General features: G+C 37.8%; 1 protein-coding gene across 3 annotated transcripts in view; it reads right to left on the reverse strand.

Annotated features, from left to right (window-relative positions):
• The window catches only part of AP4M1 (adaptor related protein complex 4 subunit mu 1), a 217,014-nt gene that overhangs the window by 188,727 nt on the left and 3,590 nt on the right, over positions 1-24,697 (reverse strand). For 2 of the 3 annotated variants that reach the window (XM_053718267.1, XM_053718269.1), the window contains exon 2: positions 4,188-4,264. In XM_053718267.1, the coding sequence (XP_053574242.1) occupies positions 4,188-4,245 (58 nt within the window). In that variant the 5' untranslated portion in view covers positions 4,246-4,264. Of the gene's footprint in view, positions 1-4,187; positions 4,265-4,995; positions 5,200-24,697 lie in introns of those variants that run through there. The other variant, XM_053718268.1, reaches the window with a different exon arrangement.

Genomic DNA, 24,697 nt, shown 5'->3' on the forward strand with positions numbered 1-24,697 from the left:
GAAAAAGAATAACTCTATCTCTGTGATTCAGACGGAAGGCGGACGTACCGCCGATACGGATGAGATATCAGGAATCTTTTTTAAATTTTATCAGCAATTATATACAGAAGGGGAGTTTAATCAAGATAACTACACTAAGTTTTGGTCATCGATTGCTGTCCCTATAATACAAAAAGAAGAATTAGATATGTTAAATGCACCTGTTACAGCTGAAGAAATAAGAAATAAGTAAAGCTATATCCCATGCCAAACTTAATAAAGCTGCAGGCCCTGATGGGCTACCAGTTGAATGGTATAAAAGTTTAGCGGATCAGGTTATACCGATATTAGAAAAATTATTAATAATTATTATATACTTGGTAATTCAATTTCTGTTTTCTTTTCTGCTGCTAATATTTCTCTTATATTGAAAAAAGGAAAAAACTCAGAGGACCCGGCCTCTTATAGGCCTATTTCAGTCCTCAATGCTGATTATAAAATTCTAGCTTTTATTTTAGCCCAGAGATTAACTTCCTGCTTGGATAAATTGATCCACCCAGACCAGGTAGGGTTTATGTCATCTCGGAGTTCCGCTAAAAATATAAGAAAGTTAACAACTTTAGTTGATTTTATTTGGAATTCAGAACAGACAGAGAAAAATAATCTTAAGGATATAGCGGTCCTTACTTTAGATGCGGTCAAAGCGTTTGTATGCATCTCTTGGAGACATCTTTTTTCAACACCCGGTTTCATATCTTTTGGTGAACGGTAAGGTATCTCCTAGGATATTTTTGCAAAGAGGCACAAGACAGGGTTGTCCCCTCTCCCCCCTGCTCTTTAATATGATTTTGGAACCACTGGCAATTAAATTGCGAGAGATTCTTCCCGGGATTCCGTTGGGTAGTCAAAATTTGAAAATATTACTCTATGCTGATGACATTTTACTATTTTTGAATAAAACGTCAATAACGATTCCGAAAGTGGTTCGTACGATAAATATTTTTAGTTCTTTTGCGGGTTATAAAATAAATATGGAGAAGAGTGACGTGATGTGGCTCGGCCAGAAGGAGGTAGATTACCCCAATACAATATTCCATAAAGTTAATTCTATTAAATATCTCGGATTACTATGGTACCAGGCAAACTTTAAGCCGCTCTTTAAAAAAATTCAAGATGACCTCAAGCTCTGGACCGCTTTTCCTCTTTCACTTACTGCTTCTATCAATTTAATTAAAACTATAATTTTCCCTAAAATTCTTTACTACCTGCAAAATTTACCCCTTATAATCTTAAATAAGGATTTGAAGAATCTGTCTTCCTGGTTTTCGAAGTTCTTATGGAAAACCAAAAAACCGCGTATTTCGATCAATAGGTTGTCCCAGAAATATGCGGACACAGGCCTGGCCGTACCAAATATTACTTAGAAAAAGTAGAAAAAGTATTAGATTATACAACTGGGCTTCCCTGATTAAAATTGCAGTTGACTGGATTGCTCAGACCAATCTGGTCTCTACATACGAGCTTGAATCATATATGGTGAAACCGTGGTCCTTAAAAGCCCTCCTACATTGTCCTCTGCATCTATTACCTTCCAGGATATCCCCCCTTATCGCAGTCAGGAACATAGTGGTGATTTGGCAAAAGTCATGTAAACTTCTTAAAATTAATCCTTCTTTTTCTGATTTTTTGCCTATTAGGGGGAATCCGCTGTTTTTACCTGGTGTGGATCAAAAGTGCTTTCAAGAGTCGCAGGGTGGGGGGCTCGAATATGTGTATCAGTTAGTTAATAACGATTTGCAGATACTCCCCTGGGAGACTATAAGGGAACAATTCTCGCTACCTAGGTCGAATCGATTTGCCTACTTCAAAATCCGTCATTTTATTGGTTCTCAAAATTGGCACGCGTTTAGTAGAAAGGACTGGTCCGAGATCATAATCTGCATTAGAAAATTTAACGGTGGAGACGCGTCAATTTCTTTAATCTATGACATTATGTTGACTAAACAAGGTATATTGGAGGAGAATAAATTAATTAAACTTTGGTGGCCTTATATCCCTTCTATAGATCGTGAGAAAATATCTAATAGCCTTGTGACAGTAGCGAAATATCCGGTGCCAGTAAGCTGGAAAGAATCTCATTTCAAATTACTAAATAACTATTATATCTCTCCAGCTCGCTTAACTAAATATTTCCCTGATAAAGCTATCAAGTGTGAGCATTGTTCATATATTCGGGCTGATCTCCTCCATATGTTATGGGCCTGCCCTAAAATCTTTCAATTATGGCAAAAGGTGCAATTCTGGTATAATAGAGTCTTTGAAAGTACTATTTCCATAGCTCTGGAGGATATAGTGTTACTTTTTACAGATGAGAGAGGTGATGCTAGTTTACGTACCCTCAATACAATTATTCTAACGGTGAGGTATAATATTTTTAAAAAATGGATATCAAAGACCTCTCCTTGTTTATCGCTAGTTTTGAGGGACATCCAAGCTCAGATTATTTTCGAATCTTTCCATTTACGACAGTTATCCGAAAAGAGAATTAGAAAGTTTCTGATAGGTTGGGCCCCGGTTATTAAATCATACCTGCTGGATGTGCAGAGACAAATTTTATCACCCTTTGTAGCCTCAGTAAGTTTTGCTGAGTTGGTTATACTTCAAGTATTTCCAGATACTTGGATAAGAAATAGTAGTGATATTGATTAAGTTAGTTTAAGACTCCATAGTTGGAGGATATAGAGTATTATATTAGGATCCTGGAGAGGAGGGGGGGGGCGCGTTTCTCCTTTTTTTTTTTTTTTCTTCTCTCTCTCTTCTTCCTTTTTGTGTATTATTTCAGACGCATTTTAGTTTATGTATATTTTCAAAATTAGCCACTTCAATTTGATTATTGTCGGACAAGTGGGACAAGGTTATGCATATTGGGGAGAATGTTTTCTTTAATATGTTTTAGTATCAGATTTGATATATTATGTATCCTGCGTGACATTGTTTATGTTGAGAACATCTGTCTTTTTTTCTTTTGTTTGTAGTGGCTAAATGTAAATAAAAAGAATTAAAAAAAAAAAAAAAAGAGCCGGCAAAGAGAATGACTGGGGGGTGGAGTTAAGGGGGGAGCTATATAGACAGCTCTGCTGTGGTGCTCTCTTTGCCACTTCCTGTTAGGAAGGATAATATCCCACAAGTAAGGATGAATCCGTGGACTTGGTACATCTTGCAAAAGCAAGCTAATTTTGTAATATGTAAATGCTGAAAATCAAATAGCTTGCATATGCATTTTGCAGCATTTTGAAAACCTAAGTTACTGGTTTTGCTTTTTGGCTTCTCTAAGGCAGGGCTTGACAAAGTTGTTCAAAATCTAGGAGTCAGCCCACAAATTTACTATTTTACAATTTTTTTGCCATTCGTATGAGACAGCTGCAAGGCCTAGAAAGGATACAGCAACACCAAGATAATTTACGTGTGGCAGCCAGCGGGGGAATTGGTAGGCACCCATGGGTGTCTTGGGAAATCTAAACCAGGGCAGCAGCACTTAATTTTAAGGTTGCCAGTGTCTGCGTTCCACCTGTGTTTGTCGAACCCTGCACTAGGGAGCATGGGACAAACATTTTTTACACAAAAGCAAGAGGTGTCTAACTGTCTATTGTCCCTTTAAAGGGACAGTATACACTCATTTTTATATAACTGCATGTAATAGACACTACTATAAAGAATAAGATGCACAGATACTGATACAAAAATCCAGTATAAAAGGATTTAAAAACTTACTTAAAAGCTCTCAATTTAGCTTTGTTGAAAAGGTAGCTGGAAAGCCCACTGCAAGTGGGAAATAAGACACTCCCCCACTCTCCCCCTTCTTTTGCATATGAAAAGACCCTTTACACAAACAGGAGCAAGCTGGAGAAGGTAGCTGATGGTATTCTCATAAAACTTTGGGGCTTGGTTAGGAGTCTGAAAATCAGAGCAATGTTATTTAAAAAATAAGCAAAACTATACATTTAAAAAAAAAAAAAAATTATGGGCTATATAAATAGATCATCTGCAAAACATTTATGCAAAGAAAAAAATGAGTCTATAATGTCCCTTTAACACAGTCTGCTATGTCATATAATAAATGAATGGTTACTAATTACTATATATTTTTATAGTAGATTTTGCTGAAACATATTTTTTTCAGATTGTAATCGCAGATTTGTGAAGGATACAGTCCTTATGTATCAGTAGGTCGCCTTTGGAAGACAGGATGAAGATCTGTGAGATCATAATGGCATCTGTAGTAACACTGAAAAACAGCAAAATGTATGTAGTAAAAGTTTTAGAAGAAAAGATAATTTCTTTCTATATGAAAGGCACATTCCGTCAGAATTTAAATGCACATAGATGAATTACATCTTTGAATAGAAACATATATATACATTTATTGGCAAAAATGCTTCTTGTAAAAGTTATCACTGTTTAAGTGTTAGCATTTTTCTCTGCACCTGCATGTGAAGCATAGCTAGATATTCTCAGTGCGCCAGCGTTTTAAAAACCGCAGCTGCTCAGAGCGCCAGTGGGGCTTGTATCATATCAGCAATTAACAAATTCATTACCAGATGTTACAAGCACCTTAAGCTCTCAGCAAGTGCTGTATTAAAATGCTGGTATGTTGTGCATACTTAAATACATTTTAATTCAGCTATAGCTTTTATTAGAAGCATTTTTGCTAATATGTGGATATTACAAAAATGCTTCTACTCAAAACTGAAACGCATCCACAAGGATTCCAATTTTCGCTGGAGTGTCCCTTTAAGGCTCTAGAGCAGGGATGTCCAAACTTTGCTCTCCAGAGGTTTTGGAACTACATTTCCCATGATGCTCAGCTAGATAAAATGCTGGCTGAGCATCATCGGAAATGTAGTTCCAAAACCTCTGGAGAGCAATGTTTGGACACCCCTGCTCTAGAGAGACAGTTAAAAAGCAATATGTCTATCAATTCAAATGAAAGATACTGACAACACCATGGGCATATACCATTGAGAGGAAAGAGCAAGCTGAACACCCTTCCTATTTGGAGTGTAATTCTGGAGAGGAATTAGTACATCCTCAAGCAGTAGAGAGGAACATGAAATCCTCAAAGGATAACCTGGTTAACACATGATCAAAATGAAAGCAATCAGAAGACAGGTTAAAGGGACAGTAAACACCTTTTAATTACAAGACATTTGTTGTCTTGCTATCAGCCAAGTCTAAATATTTTTTTAAAACAAAGATCTTGATTGCTGCAATTACTTTTCAATAGCCAAACAACCATTTGTCTTATTGGGAGAACCCACAACACAGCTAGCCAGTGTCATAATGTTAGTATAAATTGCAATGTTTTGCATTTGTCTCAGGCTAAAGCCAATCAGGGAAGTATATGTAGTAGGGTTAGCCTTGGGAAATCTGCAGTGTGCATTTCCAGCTGCGAGAATTAGAAAGTCGACAGTTTTCAGGGCTAAATTACACAAAGATAATGAAATTATATTGCAAAGTTGTTTTATACGCATAACTAATCAGAAAGGATACAAAGGTCAAAATTGAAATGTGCATGGATGCATTTTAATTTTAAATGATATAGTTACATTAGCAGAAATGCTTCTAGTATGTTATTAGCGTTTTTCAGCAGCAAGCTCACATATCCTTTGGGGGCCCATGCGCCAGTATTCAAACGCTACACCTTCTCAGAGAGTCAGCAGTCTCTTGTATGTCGCACATTAAGGGACCGATTTGTCAAATGGCGGGCGGACATGATTCGATATAGTATACGCTGTGACATTTAACATTGCACAAGCATTTCTAGTAAAATGCTTGTGCATTGCTGCCCCCTGCACATTCGCGGACAATCAGCCGCTAGCAGGGGTGTCAATCATCCTAATCGCTTCTTAACTTATGTTTCCGGCTAGCCAGAAACATTGGGGGGAAATTGCAGCATCCGCTGCTTAATAAATCTACCCCAATGTATTCACAGATACAATAAACACCACAGACAGCTGTCTGAGCCTAAATGCAGGTACCCTCACAGCATATTTGCATATGCTGCTGAAAAATAGTAACTTTTACTAGAAGCATTTTTATTAATGAACAGGGCTGGGAAAGGCAGAAGCTGCTTTGGCATTAGGTCTCACTCTCCAAATTTAGGGCTCGTTTCCATTGAGTCATTAAAAATGGAGCCATAAGCTACCGAAGTTGCTGACAGCTAAAAGTAGTTTATGGCTCCATTTTAGTACCAGGTTTCAACTTAAATATTTTGCACAGGGCAGGCAGTTGGTCTTTTCGTGTAGGATTTAACTTTGTGTTAATGCTGCTTCCTTCCAATGTTGAATAACTCGAAATTCATGCCATAACAAGTTTGTTGATATGGTAACCCGACCTTACACTATATAATTTACGTTTAACGCCTGTGCGCCTTACCTGTGGTTGCCTCTAGAGAGAAACAAAAAAAAAGATACAATGAATTCATGAAAAAAAAAAATCAAAAGAAAAATGTTTTGCTAAAGGAAAAATTATTAAATTGTTCAATTTATTGATATATGTAATATTAAGTTCTGCCTTAGCCTTACCTGGAAACTGTTGATAAGCATAATGGCTTCAAACAACAGTTTTTTCATTTTGTGACCTCTCAAAAACACAATTGTGGCTCAATGAGCCCTTAGTTAGAGGCAGATTATCCATCGTTATTTAAAACTGGTAAATAGTTCAAAAACAGCCATAGGGTCCTTCATGCGGTGTCAGGTGTCATGTTGGATTTTGTATCTCCCCCTAATCAAACCTTACCATACATTTTTCCAACAGACAAAATCTTTTTAGTTAAAAAAATTCTAAAACCTTCATGAAACAACCAAAAGAACAAGCCCCCCCCCCCTCTACAGACTCTTCCATAAGCAATATCTTTTTTACCCAAAAAAATAAATATAAATTATTTTTTTCAATTTTGGTGAGAGTCCTCCAGCCACTACTCGGGGTATTCAACTCCTGACCACTAAGAGGAGGCCAAGATACCCAACGTTCCAAGAGCTTTCAATCCCTCCTGCATCTCTGGTATATAAGTCTAACGTATATCCAAGAAAGAAGAAAGAGAGAAAAATTAAGTCAGGCAGCTATTTACCAGATACTGCAGCCTGTAGGACTTTCCAGCAAAAGCTGCCGCCGAAGGAGCAAAAACATCAAAATGGTAGAACTAAATGAAAGTATGTAAAGAAGACCGGGTTAGGGATAGACCAATATATCGGAGCGGACGATTTTTAGGGACGATATTTGGAATTTCTGAAATATCGGTATCAGACAGAAACTTACCCCTATTACCGATATGGAGCAAATGAAAATACATATAAGCTGGACATAGAATAGCATCTAATAATAAATAGCACTGATAACAGAGTCCAAGCCAAGGGGTTCCTGGGAGCTCAGTTGCCAACTACCATACCCCCAATGGCAGGCCTGTAGATGGACTTGCATAAACAAACATATATGATTTGTGAAATGGAAAATGTGATCTTTAAGTGGCACTTAAAGCTACATAGTTTCCCTGAAGTACACAGAGCTAAATTACTTTTGATTAGCTCATAGGGGTCAGCAATACATAAAATCAATCTGCTTGCTAATTGCTGTCACAAATAGAACATTATTTGTTGCATTCGGATAAATTTTACACATTTGCTAAACATTTCACTAAAGCTGCTATATTTGACGATTTAATTTATATATTTTATTTTCCCCTTTCATGGGCATAGTATTTTTTAATTTTTAAAAATGATAGCTCAGGCACATCAATTAAATGTCCACAACAACAAACCTTGAGTAGAAAGCTATGCAGTATAGAAGACTAGTATCAATATTTTCTAGCAGTGAATAACAATGCTCTGACCATTAGGTGGTGCTGTTACACATGTATAAAACTGCCCATAAGTGACATAATAAAGAAACTTATAGTCCACTCCTCAGTACCAGAGAAGGTATTTGCAATCCAGTAAAATATGAGCATATTAAAAATTAAAACAAATAAATAAATCTAGCACTGATATTCTAGCATGTCCTTTCTTTCTCTGTCAAGTGGCAGTATATATATATATATTACTTTTAACTCTTATCTGTAAAGTGCACCAAGTGAGCGTGTTTTTAGTGAAGTGCCAGCGATATATGAAAAAAACAGAAGCCGCTTAACAGGAGAACATGCTGAAATGTTATACTTTCTGCACTATGTTTTTCTACTTAACTGGGAGTACTGAAGAAATCGTGTAGTGTCTAGCTTTGCAGTAGTGACTTAAATTTAATTTTATATCAGTGTGCAGTTTAAAGGTGATTTATGCCATTTTTCTATGTTTTCAAGCACTTTATGTTTCCCAGTTGTTTACTTTTAATAAGCATGTTCAGTTTATACCAGATTTGTGTAGAAATTGTGTTGATTTTTCAAAACTTTAAATGTACAGAATATCAGGGGAGCACGGAGCCAACTGCTGAAGCGGCTGGACACGTGTTGAGAGCGCTCTCAGCTTAAAGTCCTAATATCTGAAGAAAACAACTTACTACAAGCCTTGAATGTGCATAGAAGTACACACGAATCCCAACCCATCCCTAAAAAAAAAAACAAAAGGGACAAAGAAAACTCCCTGGGATTGCATCAGCCGAAGCTCTTAGATGAAGCCATGTGGTGAATGTCGCCACTAACTGAACTGGAAGTCTGCAAGCAGCCCAAAGGCATAAATTCATATATAACATCTCGCCCTAGGTTTCCGAGCCTAAAGGCAGGCTGACATACGATATATAGCCGACACCTGGATCATTTGTGAGTGCAAATGATCTGCAAAATGGATGACCTCCAAGCAGTAATACAGACCTTGCTAATGGACTTTAAGAAGGACATATCCGACAAACTGAATAGCCTGCTGCAAAATGCTAAGTCTAGGGGCACACAAAAAAAGAAGAGGTCTCCTGATGAGCAAGAAATGGAAAGCTCAATGAGAAGATGGAAGCTCTAACTACGCTACACTACATTACCGGATGAAACCTGTAACTACTTATACATAGAATAAAAAACAAAACTGAGGTACGATACTGGTTGGTTAATGTTTTAGACTACAGTCTATTATATTTTTGTATTTCAAGATATTGTTTAATACGGCACTAATAATTACGAAATGCTATATTCTATATCACATTCGTTATTTCATAATGTCTGTTGGTTTTACTATATGACAAGTTTGAAAAAATGTACTGTATTGATCTACAATTCTGTTATTCCCTAATACCTCAATAAAAATAATTATAAAAAAAAAAAATGTACAGAATATCGGCCCGAAAGGCTGTCAATAATCGGTATCGGCCCTGAAAAAACAATATATTTGTCTATCCCTAGACCGGTTTGCTGCTTTGCAAATCTGTTTAACAGACGCTTACGCCTAGATTTAGAGTTTTGTCAGTAAAGACCCGCGGTGCTAACGAGGCTTTTTTTCCCAGCGCACCCTTAAGACAACGCTGGTATTACGAGTTGTCTGAATGGCTGCGTTAGCCTCAGAAAAGGGAGTGTTGAGCATAATTTAGCTCCACTTCAACCCTAAATACCAGCGTTGCTTACAGTAGCGGTAAGATGGAAAAACGTGCTCGTGCACGATATCCCCATAGGAAACAATGGGGCTGAGCTGGCAAAAAAGCAGCGTTCAGCTCCGAACGCAGCCCCATTGTTTCCTATGGGGAAATACTATCTAAGTCTACACCTAACACCCTAACATGAACCCCGAGTCTAAACACCTTACACTTATTAACCCCTAATCAGCCGCCCCCGCTATCGCTGACATCTGCATTTTATTATTAACCCCTAATCTGCCGCTCCAGATACCGCCACAACCTACATTATCCCTATTATGATAAATGTATTAACCCCTAAACCGCCGCACTCCCGCCTCGCAAACACTATAAATTTTATTAACCCCTAATCTGCCCTCCCTAACATTGCCGCCACCTACCTACAATTATTACCCTCTAATCTGCCTCCCCCAACGTCGCCGCTACTATAATAAAGTTATTAACCCCTAAACCTAAGTCTAACCCTAACCCTAACACTCCCTAACTTAAATATAATTTAAATTAAACCAACTAAATTTACTATAATTGAATAAATTAATCCTATTTAAAACTAAATACTTACCTATAAAATAAACCCTAATATAGCTACAATATAACTAATAGCATTGTAGCTATTTTAGGATTTATATTTATTTTACAGGCAACTTTGTATTTATTTTAACTAGGTACAATAGTTATTAAATAGTTAATAACTATTTAATAGCTACCTAGTTAAAATAATTACAAAATTACCTGTAAAATAAATCCTAACCTAAGTTACAAATACACCTAACACTACACTATCAATAAATTAATTAAATAAATTAACTACAATTATCTAAACTAAAATACAATTAAATAAACTAAACTATAGTACCAAAAAAACCAAACACTAAATTACAAAAAATAAAAAAACATTACAAGAAGTTTAAACTAATTACACCTAATCTAAGCCCCCTAATAAAATAAAAAGCCCCCTAAAATAATAAAATGCCCTACCCTATCCTAAATTAAAAAGTAATCAGCTCTTTTACCAGCCCTTAAAAGGGCTTTTTGCGGGGCATTGCCCCAAAGTAATCAGCTCTTTTACCTGTAAATAAAAATACAATACCCCCCCTCCAACATTACAACCCACCACCCACATACCCCTACTCTAAAACCCACCCGATCCCCGCTTAAAAAAACCTAACAATACCCCCCCTGAAGATCACCCAGCCGGGCACCGATGGGCCAGAAGTGGACATCCGGAGCGGCAAAAGTCTTCATCCGATCGGGGCAGAAGAGGTCCTCCAAGCGGCAGATGTCTTCATCCAAGCGGCCTCTTCAATCTTCAATCAACCGGAGTGGAGCCGAGCCATCTTGAATCCATCCGAAACGGAGCCATCCTCTTCGTACGATGTCCTAAGGCCGAATGAAGGTTCCTTTAAATGACGTCATCCAAGATGGCGTCTCTCGAATTCCGATTGGCTGATAGGATTCTATCAGCCAATCGGAATTAAGGTAGGAAAAATCCGATTGGCTGATCCAATCAGCCAATCAGATTGAAGTTCAATCAGATTGGCTGATCCAATCAGCCAATCGGATTGACCTTGCATTCTATTGACTGATCGGAACAGCCAATAGAATGCGAGGTCAATCCGATTGGCTGATTGGATCAGCCAATCGGATTGAACTTCAATCTGATTGGCTGATTGCATCAGCCAATCAGATTTTTCCTACCTTAATTCCAATTGGCTGATAGACTCCTATCAGCCAATCGGAATTCGAGGGACGCCATCTTGGATGACGTCATTTAAAGGAACCTTCATTCAGCCTTAGGACATCGTACGAAGAGGATGGCTCCGCGTCGGATGGATTCAAGATGGCTCCGCTCCGGTTGATTGAAGATTGAAGATGCCGCTTGGATGAAGATATCTGCCGCTTGGAGGACCTCTTCTGCCCCGATCGGATGAAGACTTCTGCCGCTCCGGATGTCCATTTCTGGCCCATCAGTGCCCGGCTGGGTGGACACGGCTCCAGGTAGGGTGATCTTCAGGGGGGGTAGTGTTAGGTTTTTTAAGAGGGGATCGGGTGGGTTGTAATGTTGGGGGGGGTATTGTATTTTTATTTACAGGTAAAAGAGCTGATTACTTTGGGGCAATGCCCCGCAAAAAGCCCTTTTAAGGGCTGGTAAAAGAGCTGATTACTTTTTAATTTAGGATAGGGTAGGGCATTTTATTATTTTGGGGGGCTTTTTTATTTTATTAGGGGGCTTAGATTAGGTGTAATTAGTTTAAACTTCTTGTAATTTTTTTTTTTTTTTGGTAATTTAGTGTTTGGTTTTTTTGGTACTATAGTTTAGTTTATTTAATTGTATTTTAGTTTAGATAATTGTAGTTAATTTATTTAATTAATTTATTGATAGTGTAGTGTTAGGTGTATTTGTAACTTAGGTTAGGATTTATTTTACAGGTAATTTTGTAATTATTTTAACTAGGTAGCTATTAAATAGTTATTAACTATTAAATAACTATTGTACCTAGTTAAAATAAATACAAAGTTGCCTGTAAAATAAATATAAATCCTAAAATAGCTACAATGTAACTATTAGTTATATTGTAGCTATATTAGGGTTTATTTTATAGGCAAGTATTTAGTTTTAAAATGATAGTAAATTTAGATTGTTTAATTTAAATTATATTTAAGTTAGGTGGGTGTTAAGGTTAGACTTAGGTTTAGGGGTTAATAACTTTATTATAGTAGCGGCGACGTTGGGGGCGGCAGATTAGGGGTTAATAATTGTACGTAAGTGGCGGCGATGTTAGGGAGGGCAGATTAGGGGTTAATAAAATTTATTATAGTGTTTGCGAGGCAGGAGTGCGGCGGTTTAGGGGTTAATACATTTATTATAGTGGCGGCAATGTCCAGTCGGCAGATTAGGGGTTAATAAGTGCAGGTAGGTGGCAGCGACGTGCGGGGGGAAGATTAGGGGGTAATAAATATAATATAGGTGTCGGCGATGTTAGGGGCAGTAAATTAAGGGTTCATAGGTATAATGTAGGTTGCGGCGGTGTCCGGAGCGGCAGATTAGGGGTTAAAAAAAATTATTATAGGGTTTGCGATGTGGGGGGGCCTCGGTTTAGGGGATCATAGGTAGTTTATGGGTGTTAGTGTACTTTATAGCACAGGAGTTAAGAGCTTTATGTTCCCGTGTTAGCCCATAAAACTCTTAACTACTGACTTTTTTTTGCGGTTGGAGTCTTGTCGGTAGAGGCTCTACCGCTCACTTCTTCCAAGACTTGTAATACCAGAGTTAGGCAAATCACATTAAAAAGATAGGATATGCAATTGACCTAAGGGGATCGCCGGTAGCCTCGAGTCGTGGAAAGAAAGTGAGCAGTAGACCCTTTCCTGCCTGACTCTAAATACCAGCAGGCATTAAAAAGCAGCGTTAGGACCCCTTAACGCTGCTTTTTAACCCTAACACAGAACTCTAAATCTAGGCATTCGTTTTTAAACGCCCAAGAGGTGGAAACTGACCTAGAAGAATGTGCAGTAATATGTCTTGGGGGAGACTTTCCTGCCTTCAAGCAAGACTTACATATCATCTGTTTTGCCCAGGAAGCTAAAGTATCAAGGAGCAGAGAAATGAACAAATAAACTAATCTAGAGGATTGCCAAAAATCCTTTGTGGCTTGTAAGTAAAACTTTAATGTTCTTCCTAAATCTAAATTATGCAAAAGTCTATCTTTAGAATTCCTTGAAATAAAAGGTTGTGACTCTGAGGAAGAGACCAAGGAGGAAGACTGGACATCTGAATCAGATCTGTATACCAAATTCTGTGGGGTTAAGCCGGAGCCATCAGAATTACAGATGAGCGCTCCTGCTTGACCTGAGCTATGACTCTGGGAAGCAGAAAAGTTGGTGGAAAAATGTTTGCAAGATGAAAAGACCAAGGAACTGACAGAGCATCCACAAACTCTGCTTGAGGATCCCTGGATCTGGCATAGTATCTGGGAAAACCTCTTGATGAAAGGTCAATTCCCCAGGATGATGACATTGCCAACTGAGGTAATCCGCTACTTAGTTGTTCACTCCTGATTTGTGAATTGCAGAAATTATAAAAAGATTGCTCTTTGCTCAAGTCAAAATATGAGAAACCGCCTTCATTGCTAAAGAACTGTGAGTTCCCTCTTGATAGTTGATATACGCCAGAGATGTGATATTGTCTGACCTGAAAACTAAGCTAAATCTCTCTTTTGAAGTCCAACTGTGTAGAGCCATGAAGCTAGCGCAGAGTTCCAGAATGTTTATTGGTAATTTCACTCTGAACCCGAGAGACTGGCATCTGTAGTAGTTATTGTCCAAATGGAGCAAAGAAAAGATGCTCCACGAGCACAGATTGTTTAACTCTGGAATCCAAAAGAATCCTTTGAGATAACTGATTGTAATCCTTGCACCATTGACTTAGCATGCCAAGTTAAGGAGGGCACATATGGAATAGCGCAAAGCGAATGGCATCTGATGCTGCAACCATCAGACCCAATACTTCCATACATTGAGCTACCTATGGAAGAGATGTAGATTGTAGGTTCGAACAAGCTGTCTGTAACTTGGATCTGCACTGATCCGTAAGAGAAAGGTGCATGGTTACAAATTTTATAATCACCCTCAGAAACAAAACTCTGGTCTGAGAAGACATGAACTTTTTGGAATATTAATTTTCCAACCATGCCTGTGAAGAAACAATAGTAGTTTGTTGGTATCAGATAAAGCTAAAAGTAAAAAGGAAGCCTGAACCAAAATATATTCCAGATATGGAGATAATAAAATACCCTAAGCTCTTATCAAAGACAAAAGAGTTCTCAGAACCTTTATAAAAATTCTGGGAGCTGTAACTAGTCCAAAATGACAACTGGTAGTATGTGTCCAAAAAGGCAAATCTGAGGAACTGATGGTGGTCTTTGTAGCTAGGAATATGAAAGTAAGCATACTTCAAATCTATTGCGGTTATAAATTGACCCTGTTGGAGTAGGGGTAAAATGGTACAAATAGGTCCCATTTTGAAAGCAGTATAAATGCAGAACCCTCTCCTTTAGAAAACAATTCCTCCTGGGTATTTCCTTCTCTCCACCTTACTTACCTATTTCTTCTGCTAAAGTAGGTGGATTAAATGGATTATGTCTCAGGCAGACATGGAGGATTCCCCCCCCCCCCTCATTCTATTAGAGATTTATCTGTTTCCAGAGGACACCTCCTAATTACCAAGCAATTCCTTGTTGTGGCACGCTCTATGCAATAGAGAGGTTTAGCGAGTTATCGATCTGCTCATATACCCGGTCCTCAAATTGATGCACCTTGACCCGTGAACTGGGACAGAAGTAACCAAGTTCCCGGATCCCGCACGCCTGTCTGCTCCAGATTACCAATGGATGGCCATAGAGGAAGGCAAGAGTGTGCTGTAACGAAGTTCCTGTAAAGAACACACGGATAAGCATTACAGCGACACAAACGCAGGATTACCACCTGCACCCCTCCAGACGCTGAGAGAGGTTGAAAAAGAGGAACCCTGGTAGGCGCAGGGAGGGAGCCTGCTGTGAGAGGAGCGGAGAATCAGTAAGCCATCTTTAACACAAGTGCTCCGGCTGAAATGAGTGGCTACAAGCTTCGCAAGTCCAACTGTTGGCCAGTGTTGCACAGAGGAATAGCATGGGTACTGAGATATGACCAGGTAAGCCAGGGCTGTGTCCACTTCTAATTGTTACTCTGCTGGTTTACAAATGTGATCTTCCTCCAGTATACTCCTGCCTGTACGTGCAGATTCTGACCACATAACGCATGAAGAGGTAAGGATGTTGAGCCCACCTGATACATCTTGGGGCTTGATACCTCAGAGTGCCAGTAACTTACAACTCATAATACAAATCGATACCATATCCTTGACATACTAAGGAAAGGTCTACTGTGATTAATAATAATGTCTGTGCTCTACGCTGAAGAAGGCCTTAGTGAAACTATTATAAGAGCCCATAACCAATGAAGCACAAATAGCACTGCAATAATTATTATAATTGCTATAAGTCTGCTATAAAGCAATTTTTGATACAACTCACTGGTAAAGCGGCCTTCTTCTGCAAACTGGACTTAGCAGAAGCCCTGAACCTATAGGTCGGGTGAGAGCCATGAGTCATTAGTAGTCTACGGAAGCCTATTCTTTGTAAGGCCTGTGCAACTTTATCCACGGGATCATTCCCCAGTAGCATAATTGCCCTTACGGGGCAGCAGATTAGCTAAAGTTGACTGTATGAATGGATTTGGCACTTAAGAAACAGCGTTACTCTTTTGTATAAAATAAGCGCCATACGATCTGTCACAGTGAAAGAACTGCTGTACTGACCTGTGGCCAAAACGCGACATAAGACCTGCTGTAGTGACCATACCTGCATACAGTGCAGTATAAAAGGATAAAAGTACTTTTGTACACTAGCAATGTCAATGAAAACATAACTCTGCCAATATACACTTAAGGATTATGTGTTAAAAGTTGAATATTCTAGTTAGTGGGTGTAGACTAATAGGTATACACCTGATACCTAGTAAAGTTAATTCTATAGAAGAAAAAACTAAGGGGACGCGCTACTAAAGAAGCATGTGATGGTGTAAAAATCGTGGTGTATCTGCTTAAATAGAAAGTGGGTGTTGTGCAAATAAAGATAAAAAATAAAAAATTGGTTGATAAGCGAATTTACAACTTGGCTCAGTGTGTGGGGCAAAATAATGTTTTAAAAGGAGAAAAAAATATATATATAAAAATAAACATAAAAATCAACATATAACAAAACACTTGTGCAATTTGAACATATAAATATGTATAAGTGTCCCAGTGTCCAGTGTACTTGAAAAGTCCAAGACTTATAAGAGAGTGAGTGGAAACAGACAATGGACAGTCCACTTCAAAATAAAGGATATGGTAACAATCAAGAGTTCGTGATAGAAAGGCTTGCTCCGCTTGTGTCCACGGTGTACTGGATCAATGAATCTGTGAGGATATAAAAGCAACAACGGGCGCCAACATAGTGTGAATCAATTTACATCAGCTGAGAAATAAAGTATAAGAAATATACTCACAAGTGGAGTGGCACCTTAAATCAACAAGGTGCGTGCAGGCCACACCTGTCTTCACCAATCCATAGGTTTCCCGGGTGAGACCTCCAGCGAACTGACTGCTGGTTTTGAATGTCAGCCTGCCTGCACGCACCTTGTTGATTTAAGGTGCCACTCCACTTGTGAGTATATTTCTTATACTTTATTTCTCAGCTGATGTAAATTGATTCACACTATGTTGGCGCCCGTTGTTGCTTTTATATCCTCAATTATACACCTGATACCGTGACCTTTAAGTCCTTGAAGGCCGATCTAGTTCAAATCTGTTGCTGTTATTATTGAAATGTGCGCTACCTCCATGAGGTTATAGTTAAAAGCTATCCCCATGAAAGAAAAACAAAGCAATAAATAAAAAAAATGAAAAAAAAAATATAAAAAAATAAAATAAAGGGGGAAGAGACTTCTATTAGCCATTACTAATACTACACCAAAAAAACTAAAAATTCCTACTTGGTAATTTGATACTTCTGACGTTTTGATCTTTGCACTTTCACTTAGTAATTTATATATTTTCTTTTTTTTTTGTGACTTCCATTTTTTTTCTTCTTTTTTTTTTCTCTGTTTTGCACACACCCCTGGGGGTGAGCTAGTCACTTTAAAAAAAAAATACACTTTTACAAGGTTTGTACACTTAGTATATATACAAGGTATTCCTTGTTCTCCCGGAATTATTGATTTGTGTCTTAAACACTGTCCTTCTTTCTAAATTGCTTAATTTTTAATATGTACACTTAGCTAAGTGTATCACTCACAGTAAATCTAAATCACCCACCATGTCTTCAAACGCAAGAGAAAGAAAACTTAGGCGTAGTAACGACAACCTGAGTGATTCTATTCCCCCTTCTCCCAATACCTTATTGCAAAGTACAATGTCACAGGACATAGTTAAGCAAATCTCAGCTCTTATGATGCCCCATTTTGATCAAATTTGTAAGTATTTAGGAGCATTAACGGCCGAAGTGAAACAATTTGAAAATAGACTAGATGAAGCTGAACAAAGAATCTCAGATTTAGTGGATGTCAATCAACAAGAGCAAAAAATTACAAGCACAATCCTGTCGGATTAAGAATATGCTAAATAAATTAGAAGAGTTGGAGGATCGCTCTCGTCAAAACAATATCAGAATTATTGGTGTCCCTGAAACAATAGAATTCGGAAGCCGAATTCGTCATTTTGGACCCGCGAAGATGGCTTGCGACAGGCGGAGGAAGTGCTGGAGCGGCTGTCAGGATTAAAAGGTAAGTTTTTGAAGAAAACGGGTAAAATGTCAATTTTGATGAATTAAAGTGCCCTTGTTTTTAATAGGATTATTAAAAAACGGGCACTAATTCATCAAAATTGACATTCACTTTAAGTTTTAGGCCCAACTAGGGTCTCATTAGTAGTTATCATGTACACATAAATTTCCTATATCTGATGACCTCTTGAGGCCAGTTTAATAACTACAATTATATGCTAATATTCTTCGACAAAACCGAGGTTCTAAGACAATATTGACAGATAGCAAATTGTTTCTTTTTTTATTTATTTCTTTGATGTACACAATCTTATTCTGTCTAAACAATGTAACTTTTGACCTGAATATCTTCTGTCTGTATGTTACTATATGTTCATATGTAAAACCTCAATAAAAGACTATATAAAAGAAAAGAATTTTGAAGCACCTTCAATCATCTAAACCTGATATAGCATTTATTCAGGAGACCCACCTGAAAAAGAAAGAGTTGGTTAAATTAAAAACAGGCTGGGTGGGTGAAGTGAATACAACCCCATGTGTAAATGGAAAAAAAGGAGTGGCAATTTTATTCAATAAAAATTTAAATGACAAAATCTTGTATTGTGATCTAGATAAAGACATAGAGATATATTATAGTACAACTTGGGGTACAAGGTATCCAGTTAATATTATGCAATGTCTATGGCCCAAATAAAATAGACAAAGTTTTTTGGAATAGCCTTAAAAGTAAAGTTAGCACAGTTTACCTCAAAAAAATTAATTATGGCAGGTGATCTTAATATGGTTATGCATCCATCATTGGACAGACTGAAACCCTCCCTAAATAGAAAAAGTAAGCAGGAAGCTAAATTATTAAAGAATATTTGTCACTCATTAAAAATGCGGGATGTATGGAGAATACAAAATCCAGATAATAGAATGTATACTTGCTCGTTACATACATACAAAACTATGTCTAGAATTGATGCTTTCCCAATTTCCAAAAGGGTTACCAGGTTAGAAGTAGTGACTGGTATAAATAAAATAGTACTTTCAGATCATGCAGTGTTGACGCCGAAGTTAAATATTAAGAAGCTAAATACCAATAACGTAGGAAGATTCTATTTTCAAATACTAGTACATATACTACTTTTAAAAATTGGTTAAGATTAAAATGGAGAGAGATTTCTGATTTTAATCAATCCCATTCAGAAAATAGCGAATTATTTTGGAAAACCTCTTAAAAGCAGTAGCCAGAGGAGAAATTAAAGCTTACTTAATCCAAAATAAATGCAAAATGCAAGCTAAAGATTTATTGCTAGCTAAAAGCCTCCGTAATGGTTACAATTCTTTTATAAGCCTTCCCTCTAATTAAAGTCTTTGGGATAGATATATTAAGGCCAAAAAAGGAAAGGGAAGTATTCCTAACACAAAAAATGGCACAGGACGACCTAAGGACTAGAGCTTTTTTTTTTTTTTTTTATAGACATGGGGAAAAGCAGGGAAGTCATTAGCTAATCTTGAAAGGCTTAAACAAAAAAGACAAATTATTGAAACTTTAGTTATTAACAGAAAAAAAATAATCAATTAATAATCAATTAATATCCAGAAAATAAGGACTCTCAGCTAGATTACGAGTTTTGCGTTATGATTGAAAAAGCAGCGTTATGGCCCATAACGTTGCTTTTTCCCTAACGCTGCTATTACAAGTCTTGTAGGTATAGGTGTACTGCCCACCTTTTAACCTGTCACGCAACTTCAGTACCGCACGTTAATAAAAAAAGTCCTTTTTCAATGGGTCTCCCATATCGCCGGTATTACGAGTTTGCCTGGGAGGCCAAAAAGTGAGCGGTACACCCTATACTGACAAAATCTGTACCGCCATCTAAAGTTAGTAGTTATGAGTTTTACGTTACAAAGCAGTACCATAAAACTCATAACTAGTGTTAAAAAGTACACTAACACCCATAAACTACCTATTAACCCCTAAACCGAGGCCCTCCCACATCGCAAACACTATAATAAATGTATTAACCCCTAATCTGCCGCTCTGGACATCACTGCCACTATTAAAATGTATTAACCCCTATTCCGCCGCTCCTCGACATCGTCGCCACTATAATAAACCTATTAACCCCTAAACCGCGGCCCTCCCGCATCGCAAACACTATTTAAATATTATTAATCCCTAATCTGCCGTCCTCCCACACCACCACTATAATAAACCTATTAACCCCTAAACCGCAAGCCCCCACAACGAAATATACTAACATAAACTATTAACCCTTAAACCTAATGACCCCCTAACTTTATATTAAAATTACAATTTCCAAAAATAAAAAAGAATTACACCTAATCTAATAGCCCTATCAAAATAAAAGAGCCCCCCCCACAAATAAAAAACCCTAGCCTACAATTAACTACCAATGGCCCTTAAAAGGGCATTGCCCCAAAGAAATCAGCTCTTTTACCTGCAAAAAAAATACAAACACCCCCCCAATAGTAAAACCCACCACCCCCACAACCAACCCCCCAAAATAAAATAACTATCTAAAAAAACTAAGCTCCCCACCCATTGCCTTGAAAAAGGCATTTGTATGGGCATTGCCCTTAAAAGGGCATTTAGCTCTTTTAGATGCCCAGACCCTAAACTAAAAATAAAACCCATAAAAAGCCCTTACATAAACCTAACACTAACCCCCGACAATCCATTTACAGTTATTGAAATCCCGCTTAAAGGATCCATCCAGCCAGCAAGAAGTCTTCATCCAGACGGCATCTTCTATCTTCATTCATCTGGCGCGGAGCGGGTCCATCCTGAAGACATTCGGCGCGGAGCATCCTCTTCATACGGTCGCCGCCGTAAACTGGAACTTCAATGCAAGTGACGTCATCCAAGATTAGAGCTGCTAAAATCCTATTGGCTGATCCAATCAGCCAATAGGATCAGCCCCCTGATCACATGACTATGTATTATCTATTGACTTGCATTTAGTAATGTGTTGTGCTAAATTTTAAATAACTCCTTGGTCTTGATAACAATGTTATCTATATGGCCCACATGTGATTAAGATGCCGTCTATAGTGTTTAAGAAACAGACAGAAATTTAGAGGTTTAAAGGTTATAAAGTATATTAATATAACAATGTTGGTTGTGCAAAGCTGGGGAATGGGTAATAAAGGCATTGTCTATCTTTTTAAACAATAACAATTTTAGTGTAGACTGTCCCTTTAAAGCACTGGTTTTCAAACCTGTCCTCAGGCCTCCATAACAGGCCACATTTTGTGGATATCGGAACTAGAAGCACAGGTGAAATAATCAGCCGATTAGTAAACGGTTATGTTTTACCCGCTCTTACCCAAGGTAATCCAGAAAACCTGGACCGTTGGGGAGGCCTGAGGACAGGTTTGAAAACCAGTGCTTTAAGGGACATTAAACTGCTGTGCATAACTACAAAAATAGTAACCTGGTCACTATGTTATTGTATTTCACCCTCTTCCGGCCGCTCTTTTCAAATCTGCCAGATAATGAAGCTCCACCTCTTTAAACTGGGGGCTGCCACCTTGGAGCTCAGGTATTCTCACAGCCTGTGACAGAAGCTGTGCACACTCACGAATCAGTAAAATTGTGCTTCAGGTTAGTATGCACATTACATCATGTGAGCTTTTGCATTTTTTATAGTTTTACAGTTACACAAAATATCTTTTTTTTTTTTTTCTTTTTTTTTTAAAAACACTCTGCAGTAATATAGAGCAATGTACAGCTCCTACTTTGTATTATGCACATTATACTGCTGTAAAAAATAGACTGATCTGTGAGTGTGCACAGCTTCTGTCACAGGCTGTGGGAATACCTGAGCTCCAAGATGGCAGCCCCCAGTACAAAGAGGCAGAGCTTTAGTATCTCACACCTTTAAGCTATTAAAACTGAACAAACTTGAAATGTGCTGCAGGAACAGGATGAAATACAAAAACATAGTGAGTAGTAACCATTCTAAGGTAGTTGTGCCCAGCAGTTTAATGTCCATTTAAAGGGACAGGAAACCCCAAAAAAATATTTTATGATTTGGATAGAACATACAATTTTAAACAACTTTCCAATTGACTTCTATGATCAAATTTGCTTAAAAGGGACACTAAACCCAATTTTTTTCTTTCGTGATTCAGATAGAGCATGCAATTTTAAGCAACTTTCTAATTTACTCCTATTATCATTTTTTCTTTGTTCTCTTGCTATCTTTATTTGAAAACCATGAATGTAAATCTTAGAAGCCAGCCCATTTTAGGTTCAGCACCATGAATAGCGCTTGCTTATTGGAGGCTGACATTTACCCACCAATAAGCAAGCATAACACAGGTTCTCAACCAAAAATGGGCCGGCTCCTATGCATCACATTCCTGCTTTTTAAATAAAGATAGCAAGAAAACGAAGAAAAATTGATTACAGGAGTAAATTAGAAGGTTGCTTAAAATTGCATGCTCTATCTGAATCATTAAAGAAAAAAATTGCATTTAGTGGCCCTTTAATTCTCTTGCTATCCTTTGCTGAAGGAACACCATTGCACCTCCAGCAGCTAGATGAAAACATCTAGTTAGCCAATCACAAGAGACAAACGTGTGCAGGCACCAATCAGCATCTAGATCCCACTAGTGTAGGACATGTGCATATTTTTCAACAAGGGATTCCAAGAGAACGAAGCAAATTTTAAAATATTAGTGAATTTAAAAGTGTCTTAAAATTACATGCTCTATTCTATCTGAATTATGCAAGTTTAATTTTGACTTTCCTATCCCGTCAAGCAACCACCAATGTCAGTGGTATAAAACCCCTCATCACACCTTCTTTGGGTCACTTTCAAATTAGGGGACTCATTACTTTCTTTGTAAACTAAAGGCTATCTAACAACCCTATCTCCCTCCACAGGGGGAAACAATTTGCCAGTAGAGCAGGTAATGATCCTTTGTCAAAATGACCAACTGCATACTTGTGGGAAAATATGTTTCTCTCCTTTTAAATTAGTGGTCCCTTTAGGTAATAAGGGGGTTACCATATTTACGGAAATCACCTACATTCTACAGAATACAAAGCCTGAAAACAGCATGATTTTTTAACCTTTTCTCAATGTTAGGATGTTTCATGACATCCTAACTGCGCTGGGCTTTAGCTCCCTTAGGACGGCATGGAACATCCTAGACGTTTGGCTGTACTGAAGCCAACGGTGCTTCCTGAATGGGATCGGGTCATGGTGGGCGTGCCTAGCGTTGTAGGCTCGCCCCCTGAGCCAATCCCATCATTGAAATTTTGCGATCGCATACACGATCACGTGATTTCAATTTGTTTACAAATTAAACCAGGCATGAAAGGGTTAATAAGAAAAACAAAACATGTTTACTGCTGGTCTTTCATATGTGCATAACAGAGAAATGTTGGGTAAAATATGCGTTCTAAATTATTTTTTCAGCCATATTGCATTATTTTACTTCAAATAGAATGGGGGTTCAGATAAGGGCTACTAACAATACTGCAGTGTTTGTGTCTCCAGGAACAAAAAGGGAGCATTAGTTTGGGGTATAAAGTCCCTGTTTTCCCCATAGACTTTCCCCAGCCAGCCAGCTTTACTCACCTACATGGATACATTGTATCAAACCCTCAGCCTACATGTCTTTATACATTTCTGCAGGTTTTTATACATTTGTAACTGTTTACTCTACACAGACACTTAAAGGGACACTGAACCCAATTTTTTTTTCTTTAGTGATTCAGATAGATAGATCATACAATTTTAAGCAACTTTCTAATTTACCTATTATCTCCTATTATCAATTTTTCTTCGTTCTTTTGCTAGCTTTATTTGAAAAAGAAGGCATCTAAGCTATTTTTTGGTTCAGCACCCTGGAGAGCACTTGTTTATTGGTGGGTGAATTTATCCACCAATCAGCAAGAACAACCCAGGTTGTTAACCAAAAATGGGCCCGGCATCTAAACTTACATTCTTGCTTTTCAAATAAAGTAACCAAGAGAATGAAGAAAATTTGATATTAGGAGTAAATTAGAAAGTTGCTTAAAATTGCATGCTCTATCTGAATCAATAAAAATTGAATAAAAATTTTGGGTTCCGTGTCCCTTTAAAGTGAAAGTCAATCCTAGCTTTTTTTTAAATGCTAGGATTGACTATTGAAACAAATAAAGGGTCTTTCATTCATGAAGTATAAGATACTTCATATAGAAAGCTCCTTTATTTGTTTCAACCGATCGCCGTTCTGAGCTGCTAATGAAGCACAGCTATTGGCTAAGAGGTGAAAACATTACCTTCAAAACAGTGATCTGCCGTGGGCTTCCTTAGTAGCTCAGAACTGTGATCGGTTGAAACAAATAAAGGAGCTTTCTACGTAAAGTATCTTATATATACTTCATGAATGAAAGTCCCCTTTATTTGTTTCAAAAACGCAGCTCTGTCAGTACCTACTAGGGCTGGGCAATATGGGCAAAAATGAAAATGCTGTACCAAAAAAAAAAAAACGTGATTGCGATTTAATCGCGATTTTCTTAAAAAGCTACTTACGGATTGTTTTACAAAGATCTTTATGAGATCTTATTAGCTTCTCTTATTAGCCATGGGGCATATAATGTTTTATTAGTCTGCCTAATGTGAGGGACAATCCTATGTTCCTTATTGGTGCTCTATTTTCTAGAAGCATAGTGACAGTTTACAGTTCATATAGGGTCGTGTGAAGTTCCAATATGGCCACGAGTATTAGTCTGGTACAGTGGGCAG

The sequence above is a fragment of the Bombina bombina genome, chromosome 6, assembly GCF_027579735.1.
Source record: "Bombina bombina isolate aBomBom1 chromosome 6, aBomBom1.pri, whole genome shotgun sequence".
Lineage (NCBI taxonomy): Eukaryota > Metazoa > Chordata > Amphibia > Anura > Bombinatoridae > Bombina > Bombina bombina.